Source organism: Myotis yumanensis, unplaced genomic scaffold (genome assembly GCF_028538775.1).
Source record: "Myotis yumanensis isolate MYYU_CA2020_CCGP unplaced genomic scaffold, mMyoYum1.0.hap1 SCAF_6, whole genome shotgun sequence".
In the NCBI taxonomy this organism is placed as follows: Eukaryota; Metazoa; Chordata; class Mammalia; order Chiroptera; family Vespertilionidae; genus Myotis; species Myotis yumanensis.
The window spans coordinates 18,620,719-18,634,948 of NW_027223757.1; the positions used below are offsets into that span (position 1 = coordinate 18,620,719).

At 43.1% G+C, this 14,230-nt stretch overlaps 1 protein-coding gene across 8 annotated transcripts in view; it reads right to left on the reverse strand.

Moving 5' to 3' along the window:
• PTPRK (protein tyrosine phosphatase receptor type K) overlaps positions 1 to 12,383 on the reverse strand; it is a 480,914-nt gene extending 468,531 nt beyond the window's left edge. For 4 of the 8 annotated variants that reach the window (XM_070417651.1, XM_070417653.1, XM_070417650.1 and 1 more), the window contains exon 1: positions 12,041 to 12,383. In XM_070417651.1, the coding sequence (XP_070273752.1) occupies positions 12,041 to 12,137 (97 nt within the window). In that variant the 5' untranslated portion in view covers positions 12,138 to 12,383. The remainder of the gene's footprint in view (positions 1 to 12,040) is intronic. The other 4 variants (XM_070417656.1, XM_070417654.1, XM_070417658.1 and 1 more) reach the window with 2 other exon arrangements.
• Positions 12,384 to 14,230: the final 1,847 nt, after the last annotated feature.

The following is a 14,230-nucleotide window of genomic DNA, read 5'->3' on the forward strand; positions in this document are numbered from 1 at the left end:
TCTGCATATGAATGTTCACGCTGTGAATGCACCTCAACACGCAGTCCTCTAAGTGGAGCTTCCTCCCCCACCCCACCCTGGAAACCTTCCTGATCCTGTTTGCAGAGGGAGAGCAAGTCACTGGGAGCCTCCAGAAAGCACGTGTGCTCTCTCCTCCATCCGTCTTGTTTACTCTGATTACTCAACTTTTGGGAAATTCCATTTGGTGGAATTTTACGATCACTGTGGCACATTTTTGCGTCCTTCTCTGGTAGGCTTCCAGCTTTTTGTGGGTAGGCTCAAGGGTATATGGAAAGACTGCTGATGCATTGTATTAACCCAAGCAAGTTCCAAAGTGGACCAGCAAATTCCAAGAGACAGACTGCGCTTTGAGACTGGCCAAGACACAGGTGTAAGATCGGTTACAAAATAGCCCCGGGCGCACCTGTTAATCATTAGATATGGAGCTGCTCAAAGGGTACACGCCCTGCCTAGTCATAAAGTCACATGGGCTCCCATAGCACGGGGACAATACCTGGCTCACCGGCCAGCATACCCAGGGCCTGACACAGCAGAGACACATCATAGATGCTCAAATATGTGGGGTAGAAGAACAAATAAAGGGGCACAAACCTTATCAGAATCATGCTCCCATTAACTAGGCAAACCAGCTGGAACAGCAAGAGTGTTTTTTAATCTCTTCATGAAAATATTCAAAAAGAAAAACTACACACACAACTTGCCATATAGTATCACAGTCCTTACAAGATGTTTACCATTTTTCAATGTAAGCACATAGTCTTCACGAACATGAATTCGGGGGGCTGCGTTTTACGATACATAACAAAATTACTCATTGCTCACAAGAACCTCCCTGACTCTTCTTTAATCACCTCGCTTTCCCCCAAAACTCAGATAAGTAAACAATTTAGACAGGCAGTGTATAACTTAGGCACACAAATATACAAAGCATCTATTGTTCTCATTTCCGTTCCTTAGCATATACTTTGTGCCTTCAATAACAATTCCTTTATTACTAACATTTATATGTCCAACAAAAATATTTACGTATTCATGGTAGTTTACAATTATTTTTAAAAAGTACTTTCACATGTATTACTCATTTTACCTTTAAAAGTGTCCTACTGAGTAACTGGAGAAGAGATTAAAATCACTTTGATTGCAATATTCCCATTTTAGTGATAAGGCCAGTAAGAATGAGGCAGAAAGAAATTACCTCCAAGCTACAGAGCCTGAAAGTGACCGCTAAGACTGGAGCAGTTTCACAGCAAGCCCAATGCTCTGAATGAAAACGGTGTCTGTCGTACAGATCTCTAAACAAGCGTTTTGCTCTCTCTGAGGCAGGTTGCTGCCAACCCCTTCACTGTGTATATTTCATAAGTATTTAAATGTGAGTTTAGATAAAGCAGCAATAATGAGTCAGCGCTGGATAGCACCGTGCTCCAACCTGACAGGATATTAGATAAATTATTACAAATGTCATCATTCAGGAGTCACAGTTATCACACCTGATAAAGCTATAACACGAAGTAAAAAAAAAAAAAAGTCAAAGAAAGTAGGCAACACACAGGAGAACAATAACAGTTTATTAATTTTTTAGGGTAGTAGACAAAGGTGTGTAAAAATAAACCTCCAGTGGTAGAAGGAAAAAAACTTGCTGACGCCAATAAGCCTTCCTCCCTGAGCGAAGTCTTTGCCTCCTCTGTGCCAGGCCAGCTACTCTGGCCAAAGAAGGGCCATTAGCAGCCCTGGAAGTGCCTGGGGAAGTTACACTGCTTCAACCTGGCACAGCCACATCTGGGCCCCTGGGCCCCGTCACACCCAGCTTTCCGCCACTAGCACAGCCGTGTCTCTAACTACAGGCCAGCTAAATCTCTCACTGGAGGGGAAGGGAGGGCTGGGCCAAGAGCTGCTACTTCTCTACATTTTATTCATTATTCAGTACCTCCTTACAGCCACTCTGGCGAATATCCCATGTTGTTCAGATGTCATAAAGTTAGGCAGAAGAGAGGGGTGAGAAGGTCAAAATCATAAACAAGTTTACCTCCACCTCTGGAGTTTTTCAAAACTAGTTTCCAAAGTGAAGTTACTAGGTTTTATTCAATTAGGATCATTTGTCACAGCTTAGCTTACCCTCTGGCTTCTGTTAAAAATAAATACATGTATACATGCAAACAAGCAGTTCTCTGAGATATCAAATATTATCACCTCATATTCGGATTACTGTTCTAAACAAAGCCAATCATTAAGTCAGGTTTGCATTTGGAAACAGTGTTTTACAACTTCAGATTGTAAAACCAAAATAACTAAAGAAGACCTTGAATAATAATTATCTATATAAATTACCATTAAGCAAAAACAATGTGTATGTGGTAACAACAATGACCTAAAAATAGAAATCTTGAGTTTGAACTCAAGCTCTTCCAAGCTGTATGACTTTGGGCAAAGTTCTGTCCATTTTTAATGTTGGACTTATTCAACACTAAGACAATGAATATAATAAAATGTGTACTTTAAACCAGGGTTTAAAAGGGAACCCCCCCCCAAAAAAAATTCCCTAAATTATGAATAGCTGATCTGTAATGTCCATGTGCAATTTGCCTCTTGCCTCTTCCTCCTCCAGCCCCTTCCCCTTGGAAACTAAGGCTGAGGCCACCATGTCTTCCTGATGTTACTACCTAGTGGTCCAGAGCTGAGAACCATCTGATCTATCTTTTCCATACCATCTCCTTCCTTCCCCTCAGAAGGATTATAAATACCCACAGGTGGAAACTTCCTCTTTCTTTGCTTTTCTTGCTCACACATTATTTATCAAGCAGACTGTAGTTTGGTTGCCTTTCCACAACCCAATCCCCTCTATGTTGACAACTGATGGTTTGACCCAAATTCCTCCCCACCCCCCCCCACCCCCCATCAGTCCATATGACCTGGCTGAGGACCTACAGCTGAATCCAGAATCCTAGTACACTAAGCCAATCAGCACACGGACTTTCCCTCAGTCATGGGCTGGACACACGATCCACTTGATTCAGAGTGAACCTCAGGGCCTTTTCAGGTACAACCAGCACTTAAGTTCATATTTTCCTAACGGACTAGAACCTGGGATCTTGTGGCTTGGGAGCTGCTGAACCTACCTGGTCTCTAAATATGGGCCCTCAAAACAAAGCTCCTGGAGCCCCACCCCCACCCCCACCCCGGAGAACTAGCGAACTAAGTTGCAAAGGCAGAGAGAGAGCATGTCCCAAAGGAATTATGTGAACTCCTAAGTCAGTGGTGGTGAACCTATGACACGCGTGTCAGAAGTGAAACACGAACTCATTTTTTTGGTTGATTTTTCTTTGTTAAATGGAATTTAAATATACAAAATAAATACCAAAAATATAAATCTTTGTTTTACTATGGTTGCAAATATCAAAAAATTTCTATATGTGACACGGCACCAGAGTTAAGTTAGGGTTTTTCAAAATGCTGACACGCGGAGCTCAAAAGGTTCGCCATCACTGCCCTAAGTCAAGCTCCATCTTGACTGTCAGCTGGAGGACACGATAAAGTCCCCTTTTGTTGCAAGCAGTCTGGGTTGCACTTTCTGACAATATGCAACCCAAAACATGTCTAATTGTTACACACGTGTATATACTCAATAATGAATTTGGCTCTACTAGTTCCTCATGCTGTCATCTAAGGCAAGGTATTACTTAACCTCTCTTTGGCCTCAGTTTGCAAAATGAAGATGCTTTCAATATCAAAGAATTATCATGAGAATTTAAAATTATGTAAAACATTGATCATAAGACCTGGCAGGTCGTAGGCACTCAATAAATGGCAGCTTCTATTGTTTTTGCAATTGCTTTCAGGAAATCTCTGCTCTCCGATGTGTAAGAGAATAGATAAACTGGATTACTGCTGACAATAATAAAATTAGAGAACTAATACAGAAGTCAAGTTCTAGAATTTTAAAATTAGAAAAAGTAACAAGTCAAAGCCTTCAGACACTAAGGCCCTTGAACATGTATGGAAGTACCTTTCAGAGCTTCTATCCATTACCAAGTTCTCTAACACTGATCTGTCCTCAATGAACCCTCTTCCTTTAAACACTAATATCTAACATAGGTCAGTGTAAAAAGTCTTGCCTTATAGCTTATTCATTAACCAGAACTATTGTTTTCATGTTTTGAACAATACAGTGTAAGCAGGTTTTCATTTACAGTATCAGACCCTAAACTCCAGCTCTCAATAATAGCACAATACAACCAACTACTATGGGTTGACATTAATTTATACTACTTGTTTTCCATTTGTCTCTGCCATGACGGTGTCATTATGCCAGTATTTTCTGAATCGCTAGCAAATGGCAAAAACAAATATAGCAGTTGTGATTTAATCAGACTTCAATGTTGAAACAACCAGCAAACCTAGACACATTTAGAACAGTAAATGGTAACAAAACACACTTACAGGCTCATTAATAAGAAGGCAATTAGGTCTTCTGGGAGAATTCATTTCCAAAAGAATGCTAAAGCAAGCTATAAAATGCAAGTAAAATTGTGTTTTGACATGAATAGTGTGCACTGTCTATTACATCATAATTTTTCTCTTGAGAGAACTGACAAGAATCTCTGTTCTTAAATATGAACACAAAACATAGCAAAAAGAACTCCAGTGATAGTGAATGTATTCTATCTCACTCCTATTCACTATATTTGGCCTATCAATGAGCTCCTTATTACAAAGACACTTAAATTATCCTTAGGGAAAAAAAGAGAAATATGAAACAAGAAACTGCCGCTACTAGTAATGTCAGAGGGAATACTATTTCCTGTATCCACATATAAATACACATATCAATGATTAGCATATATCATGTTTGGCTCCTTGGATAATATGCTTACCTTCAAATATGCTTATACAACAAGTTTATAACCAACACTATTTAGCTTTATTTTTATTCTCTTATAAAAATCCTTCTTTCAAAACTGTCAGAGTATTCTTTAAAGACCTGCATAGTATTGTTGTTTTGATGTGTGTAGGGTGTTAAATTATAATTAAGTAAATACTGATCAGAAATATTAATTCCAGGGAAATCTGTTTCATGTTGTAATTAATCCTTTCACAATACTCTTACAATTCTACAGTAAAGTGCATGTGGCAATTATTTTCAAGTTGAGTTGGTTTTTTGTGTGTGTTTTTGGCATCCTCGTGTTTCTCAAAATTATATGTTCAAGCAAATCACCTGAAGATTTTATTAAAATGCAGAGTCTGGGTGGGCTCTGATAGGTCATCACAAGACCATCACAAGTTTCCAGGTGAAGTGAACACTGCTGGTCCACTAACCACACAATTCCAGTAGCAGAAGTCTAGGGCAGTGGTCGGCCAACTGCGGTCCCTTGAGTGTGGCTCTTCCACAAAATACCACGTGCGGGCGCGCACGTACAGTGCAACTGAAACTTCGTGGCCACACTCAAGGGGCCAAAGAGCCGCATGTGGCTCTCGAGCCGCAGTTTGCGGACCACGGGTCTAGGGCCCTTTGCAATTGAGGGGTCCAATGACCATGAAATTATCAGCTATCACCCCCTAGACCTAGGTGGGCAGTGAGGGTGCTTAGAAAGGCTTCCTCTCTACTCTTGAATTTGCGACGGCCCTAAGGCAAATCATGTCAAGGACCTGTGACCAGTCTGCCACTTACAGCTGCTAAGTCACCCCACTGCCAAATAAGGATTAGGGGTATTTCTGTAGCTGGTCAGCTGCTGCCCTGGACCGGGTTTGGAGAGTCAGCCTACAACCAGCTGGTTAAGGAGCAGGCTGCATTGGGAAGGGTTTATATAAATAGATTCCCATCTGGAAGGAGAGTTATAATATTTTCATTAAAAGTAGAGCATAGTACACTATAGTATACACTATACAGTGCACTTATCTTCCATTTCAGTTTCTTCATCTATGAAATACAGAAAATAATTACCTACGTCCAATATTCTTTTCAAAAATATAAGTATAGGGGCTTGACCCCCATCTCTAGATGTCCTTAACTTCCTTGTAACCTGAACCTTTGGACAATGAAGTTCTATCACTGTTAAGATGTGTGTATGTATAAGTGTGTAAATAGATATTTACATCTTTTACCTTTCCCAGCAAATAAATGCAAACAAACTCAAGTAGGCACTGTTTTATTTGGCTTTATTTCCAAGTTCCTCTTAGTAAAATAATTTCTAGAATGATACCTGTAGAAGGTTCCACCAGCACTGCCCTATTCATCATTTTTACTAACAGAGCTCTACAATCTTATAAAGTGGAAACATGGATTATTTCATTAAGGACTACTTAATTTGCTCCTAAAACAATGGTAAGTGACAAAATAAGCCACTTGTAATTTTTATAGATTATCAGCACACAGAAAAGAATGCCAAAACGTTCGGACTGAGTTAAGTGGGGAAATGGCAATGTTCCACCAATGCGATCAATGCGATCCTTACATCCCGAACTGATGTTTTCCCAGAACCTCAACAATCTGACAACCCTCAACAAAACTGGGTTTTTTTAATTATGCAAATTCAGTTTTATTACTAGAATATTAGCTGCAAACCAAAAGAATTCCCACCAGTATGCCACAGGAAAGCAAACATAGCTCTCACAACAGAATCTTTATGGAACTAATAAAACATTACACGGGAACTATGTTTCTTTAAGAAAATTTTTCCTAAACACATTTTCATTAAGATGGAGTTTAAAGTTTATAAACCACCTCTAGAGTTTGCATTGATATCAAACATTCAAGCATATTTTTTTAAATGTTTTCCAAAGCATAGCTGTATGTAACTTACCTCATGTATCTCAAAATACCCAGCAATGTGGCACTCAAAATTTCTATTTCCATTTACAAAAAGGAATATAACGTTTCTCTTCCATTCAGAGCTATATAAGCACAAACGAATACAATCTTTTGTGACATTACAAAATTATTTTATGGATGTGCAAGTTTGTTTTTGGCTCTAATTGAAATAAAAATTATCCTGATTGATGTGCTTGCTCACTTTGTCATCAAATATCGGTTTAAAACATGTCATGATATGATAAAATACCATTATTCCGTAACCATGATAAACAACATGAGTTTTGATGAAAAAACAAGTCAAAAGCAATTATAACCGTTTTAGGCAAAGAGAAACACCATTTGATAGAGGAACACACGCCAAATATACGTGATCAAAGGGGAGCGTCTGAGAGGAATACACAGAGGGAAATTTTTAGAATAGAAAGTGTTTGGACAAAGGCAAAGGATGATTCCAATAAACAAGTCAAAATAAGTCTTTTTTTCCTCTTTAGAAAAGTAAATAAAAGATCAAACACACACACACTCACACATGTGCCTACATAACCCCCAGCATCCTTTGTTTTTTTCTTTAAGAACAATCTGTAAACTTTCTGTTTCCTGCTCTTAGTCTTCCAGAATCCCTGACTTCCGGCCCTGCATAAAGAGCAAGTAGAGGAAATGGGAACAGCACCGGACAGATGACATCAGCATCTTCTGTGCCTCTGAGGAGCAGATGCATACTTAGCACGACGTACACTGTCTTTAATACCACCCTGAGCAGACTTAGAACCCTGTACTTCAAAAGGACTAGAAGGCAACAACACCGTTTCTCTAAACAGGACCCTATTACATGAATTAAAATTTTAAGGCCATAATAATGTGTAGTAATTCATCACTGCTAGAAATATAAAATTTGGTAGGCCCAGCCAGCGTGGCTCAGTGGTTGAGGGTCAACCTATGAACCAGGAGGTCATGGCTCGATTTCCAGTGAGGGAACATGCCTGGATTGCAATTGCGGGCTCCATCCCCAGTGGGAGGCATGCAGGAAGCAGCTGATCAATGATTCTCTCTCATCATTGATGTTTCTATCTCTCTCTCCCGCTCCCTTCCTCTCTGAAATCAATAAAAGTATATTTAAAGAAACGATTTGGTAGGAGGATTGGTGTTTGCTCTGGGTAGTGGTTGAGTCATATTTTCCCGTTTTAAGACCGCCCAGCACTAGAAGGTATTTGGTAAAAACAAAAAGGCTGTGATTTTGTGTATGTGCATGTGGGGCTTTGTTGCTGCCAGAGAAGAGTGGGAAGGAGTGTGGGAGAGGGGAGCAGTGGCACCGGGCCTGATTTATCTTTAAAATTCACATTTATGAATACAAAGAGAAGAGCTGTCAGCAGCACACATGCCAAAGCCCAATTGCAGCCAGAGCTGCCTCTCCCGTCTGGGTAGGCCAGGCACAAAATGACATCTTGCAATCTAGGAAAATCAACAGAGTGGAACGTAAGAAGACCAGTGAGACAAAGACCAGTCCCGGAAACAACCAGGTACACTTTATTGCTAGGGATTAGAACTTGGAGTTTTAATGAATTGAGAGACTGACGGATTGTGGCCATTCCAAACCAGAAGACCTAAAGGCAAACCTTAATACAGGCTGTCTCTGATATAATGTCCTAGTGGGAAATACGTGTTAGAGATATTAACTTCACCTACCAAGACATCCAGGAGTCAGATCCCAGGAAAGGGGCCCTGCTTAGTGGCAGGGACTAAGGAGCCCAGTGAGTGCCTCTTACAGTGTGCCATGCCAGAATCAGATTCAAGGCAGGATCCTGAGCTGCACTCCAGGCTCACATCATACCAGAGAGACAATAGTCCCTCTCTAGGTCACTGGTAAGACTGCATCTAAAAAGCTGCATATTTTTCTCCACGCTGAAATTAAAAAGCTGAACAACCAACAGTTCATTGAACTAACAGCTAAGAAAATGGACTTAGAATATATTAGCTAGAATATATAGGGATATCAATAATGACTCTTCCCCAGATTTAACTCAAGATTTACATGAGGTAAGTAAAAATTAAAAGATAACTTTTCTCACTGTGAAATTATGGCCTGGCCAATCTGGGATGTTGATGTTTAATAATGATTAAAATAAGTGACTGGCCGAGTGGCACACACAGAGAAACAACCTGAACAGCCTATACTCACTAGAAGATAGAGCAGGAGTACAGACGGAAGTCAAGGCACATAGCTACTTTAATGTATGATCACAGACCAGACAGCTGCATAATGCTTTATAATTTACAGTGCCAGTTCACATAAACTATTTTATATGACCCTCATCAAAACCATGTGGAAAGGTCAGAATGCATTTTATTATCCCCATTTTACAGATGAGCAAGTTGAGTTTCTAAGTTACTTCATCTGTGACTGGGTTTGTCAGTCATCAGAGTCCTAGTACAGAAAACTTTCTTACATCATGATATCAAGAGATGACAGTTACACAACCCAGTGAATAAACTTCAACACATCTTGGTGCTTCTATGCCTCAGTTTCCCCAGAGGTAATATATGACACTGAGGAAATCTCTCATTTTAAGTGAGAGATTAAGTTGAAAGAATATAAATATAAGTTGATACTTATAGGCAGTTCTAGTTTGAAAGAGGCTCACCAAGCAAGTTTTACACTTTAACTCTAAAAGCTAAGACTAAAGTCACAATGATGAAAATATTCTTAAATTTGTGATTAAACAAAGTATACCGGATGAGTACCTACATCAAAGATCTAACAATCCTGTTTTTCAAAATTTGCTTTTGAAATTTACTACATTAGAAACCACCTATGATCTAAATCATTGGCCTAAAAGGGTATGATTTTAAAAATACACGAAACAGGTTATTTTAAAATTCTGTTAATACATATTCATTTTAGACTTTAAAGCACTTTTATTTAAATGTCGCTCAAAATAAAAGTTCCTCATTTAAAGAGTATCAGAAAATCAGCAAGAAATAACACATGCCAATCTCAATCTATGTCTATGCAACAAATCTGACTGCCAAAAAGGCTGAATACAATAGGACACCAAATGACTTATGACAGCTAGAAAATGGACTTTTTTTTTTTTTTGCTAAATAAACTTTTAATTTATGGAGAAAGGCAAATCCACAACCTGACTTTAAACTGTGGAATCAAAGGCACTAATTTCTGGACAAATATGTAAATCCTGAGTGGCAAAATTTTGAGATACAGTTCAGGGGGAACTATATATTCTTTTACTTAAAATGTAATATAAAGTCAAATGTTTTGCTTTGTCTCTACAGAAAAGCCAGGCATGTTTAGTCAACTTACTTGAACTGCATGTCTAGGAAAACAATTGTTCATTAGAGATATCTGATGAATATTCTGCTGGAGGAAATTTAATATTTACTCTCTCGCTAAAAGGGTAAATAACATTTGAAAACAGAAGAAAAGTTTCTTTCCTGCTGAAAATACAGCCATCAGCTGTTGAGACATTAACTGTTGCAATTCTAGAATACATGTAAGTTTATTCATGCAGATGATAGAATTCAAACTTTCAATGAACAAACTACATGCTTTTTCAACCATAGGCTCTCCGTGCAGGGATAAACACTGTGAAGAAATCAATACCCACTCCAACTTGTCTGCATACAGTGACTGTCTTAGATCAAGCACGGTTCCAGGTGCCGATACTAATGGGCAATATATGTCAAAGGTGCATGCAGTAATGCTTACTTCAGAAAGAACTAAACTAAGCCATCAGGTCATTCATTCATTGCATAGAGCCGTTGTCCTTTGCATGCACCCCCCCATATACATAGCTTTTCCTCTACACGCTGCATTTCATCATCTGCCTGAGTGAACAACGCCTGAATCCGCTAACTCCTTTTATAGAGTTCTAAAGAGGGGAGAGGGGAAGGAAGGGAAATAAACAGTACTCCGGATCCCAACGATCTTAGTTTATTTCCTGGAAACCGGGCAGCCAAAACAACGAGAGAAACAGACGTGTGCAAAGTAAGTTGGTTCTCCGCGTCCTAGGGCCTCCGCCAGTAGCGCGGCTGTTGCTCCCCGGGTCTTCTCCAGCGCCCCTCAGCCACCTCGGCGTCTCCATCTGCACCGCCAACCAGGCGGCAGATGCGCTCGCCAGCCAGGCTGAGCCCCCCGGGGGATGGGCCAGAAAGTTGCTGGGATCGGCGGGAAGCAGACCGGCGCCCGGGAGCCCGGCTCCCCAGCGTCCACCTGGTGAAACTCCAGAGCCCCCAGAGGAGAGAACGAAAAGAAGCAACCGCCGGGAAGAATCACAGAACTGGAAGGGAACACAGGACGGGGCCGGGAGAGACCGGTTTTCCTGGACTCCCCGAAGTGGCTTTACCAAGGGTTCCAGGTAACCCCAGGGACCGCGCCGCATCCCTCCTTTGGGGTACTCGGAGCGGGCGGCAATCATGTGCAGTTCCCGTCACCCAGATCCGTTCCGGGCATGGCTGTGCCCCGACACCGGGGGTCAGGCTCCCCGGACCCAGCTCCCAGCCCTCACTGCCCAGGACCGCTCGGCGTGGATCCTTAGGCTCCTCTTTCAAAACATGCAATGAAGACAGGGAACCCGCTCCGCTCAGTGCCCTGGCGCAAAGGGCAAAGCCGGGAGCTGCGGGCCGCCGGGGGAGCGGAGAGAGCTGGGGGGAGGGACCGGGAAGTAGTTAGACAATAGTCAGGGGAGGTTATTCCCGGGACAAAAAGCACCTGGCAAAGCGCGCCGAGGTCAGTGCTTCCGAGCCTCCGCGTTTCTGGCCACGGCTTCCCGGGGAAATGTTTTTGCAGACCCAGGTGGCCGACAGCAACAACCGTGCGCCACGGGCAACAGAGTCGCCGTCCCCGGAGTCTTAACTACTTTTTCTCCCCCTCTTCCCCCAGCTCCGTGCAGCCTGCGCTGGACACCGAGGCTTCTTCCAGTTTCCCGAGAAAAGCAATGTCTCTCTCCCTCCCGCACAGCCCAGCCAGCCCGCGCCCGGAGCGAGGAACAATGGGTCGCGGAGACAAAAGTTACCTGTGCCGAGTGGCGCCCAGCCCGGGGCCCCGGGGCCCACCTGGCACCAACTCTGGGGACATCTCTCCCTCTGCCCTGTGCCCCCCGACCCCCGGCCGAGAGAGCTTCCCCCCAAGTCCTAGCCTCTGGCCCTGGCGAGGAGCCTCTGCACCCCTCCGGGGCCCGGGCGGGCATCGGGGCCACTCACCTGCGGAGAACTGGCCGCGGGCCGACCCCAGCAGAGGCCACGGGGAGAGGAGCCAGAACGCCACCAGCGCGGGCAGCGCCGCCGCGGCTGGATCCATGTCGACTTCGGGAGAAGTTTCAAGCAGCTTTGCAAAGAGCTGCCCGGAGGATCGCCGCGAAATCCACGACTGGGGTGCCGGCCGGGCCTCGCGGGGCGCGAGCGGGAAGTCCCCAGCCGCCCGCCGGCACTTTGCCCTGTTCGGCGGGCGCCAAACTACCTCTGGGGCGCCGAGGTCGCTCGTGTCGCCGGGCGGCCGCGGCGGCGGCTCTCCATGGCTCGGAGGAGGCTGCTCCTGTTCGCCCAGAGTTACTTTGCTCGGGGAGGGACGGGGGCGGAGCCGGGGGGTGACGTAGCCCCGCGGGCTCCGGGCGCTTCGGAGGAATGCGGGCTCGGGCGCGGCGCCGCCGCCTCCTGCCGGAGAGACGCGCGCTAGCCCGGCCGCGCGCCCCGCGCCCCGCGCCGCCTTTGTTCGCCGCCCGGCCCCGCCGCCCGCCGCCGCTCGGAGGGAGCGCGGGCCGGAAAGGGGACCCGGCCGGGGTCGCCGTCCGCTCCAGAAAGCGGAGTTTGAGAGGCGCGAGTTTGGAAAGCCGTGTGGCCAGACTACTGAGCACCCGCGCAGCCAGACCGCCGCCGCCCAAGCAGAGGCGCGCTGGGGTCAGGTCCCCCGGGTCCCCCAGGTCCCCCAGGTGGAGGTCCCACCGGAGCGGCTGCGCATGGGAAGCGGGGGGGAGGGGGGGGTGTAGAGCGCCCGAAGTCACATCCACCTGCATCGATAATTCCCTGCTTCTTATTCATGTGTAAGGAACAAGACACCTTCCCCCGGAGAAAACTTACTGTTCCATCGTCATGTAAAAATAAAACTCGAACCAAAAATACACGTACGGGAACTTTCCAGTGTGAACAGCTGGCACGTCTCCTTCCTGGTTTATTTGTCATTTGCAGAATATTTGGGTTTGCTCTCTGCTTCACTGACTTCGCTGTTGTTCTGAAACCTTCCGGCCTGTTTGCACTTCTTCGCTCAGGAAGAACCTGAGAACTGAATCGGGGCTTACTAGCCTTTCCTCTCACACAGGTCTGCTGGAGGAGAAAAGGGGGTTTGTTTGGTTTGTAATATCTAATAGCTATTTAAGACATAAGTATTTAACAAAGGACTTTACACCGATATTGAAAACAGCAAGGAATGATTTCATCCGGAGGAAAATAATGCTATTTGCTTATTATGACGGTAAAGTATTTTTGCAGTTGGCTATTTCTCCAGCAGCTCCAAGTGGCTTCACCATATGCCACACTTCTTCTGAAAAAAACACACACAAAAACCTGTATAGTGCATACTTACTCATTTTTGTAAAATATCAAATAAATAGTTGTGATCACAATTGAATACACAATTTTCATTCAGAATATTGATGCCTTGTATACAATTCCTAAAACAGTCTATTAATTGACATCTGTCAGTTACACAGACATTTTACCTTTAGCCTTTGTAAATCAACACAATGTAATATTCAATTCAATATAGCAAAATTTACCAAGACATACATTCCTTATTCAAATTAAATATATTCTATTAATGACCAGGATTATGACAAAACTGGAATACGTATATTCCAGTTTACATGTAAGGCTGGAATATATATATATATATATAGAGAGAGAGAGAGAGAGAGAGAGAGAGAAACTGGAATGTATATACATATATGTGTATATGTATGTGTGTATAGATAAATATAATCAGGAAAGAAAAGGCTTTTTTTAATTGGTAAGAATAGAGGCTTGATTAAACAGAATTTGGAGTGTTATGGCTGACTCATTAGCAAACTAGCCAGACACTTGTCAATTTGATTCAGCTTAGCTCATTTTTCCTTAGGACACATCATAGACTTTTAAAAAATTAATTAGCCTATAACTGTCAGTACATCACTGTTCTTATTTCTTTGATTAAAGAATATTCCTAAATCCTAGAAGACAAAAAACTGAAGGATATATATTTTTCTTTTGAAGGACTTAGCAGAACTTTGTAAAATTTAGCAACAATATGCTTCAGGAAAAACAAACAAAAAGTCACCATCTATATACTAGTTAATCTGTTCTTCCAAAAAGCTTGTTTAAAAATTGGCATACAGTGGTACAGCAAAGTCCACGTGGTTCTTA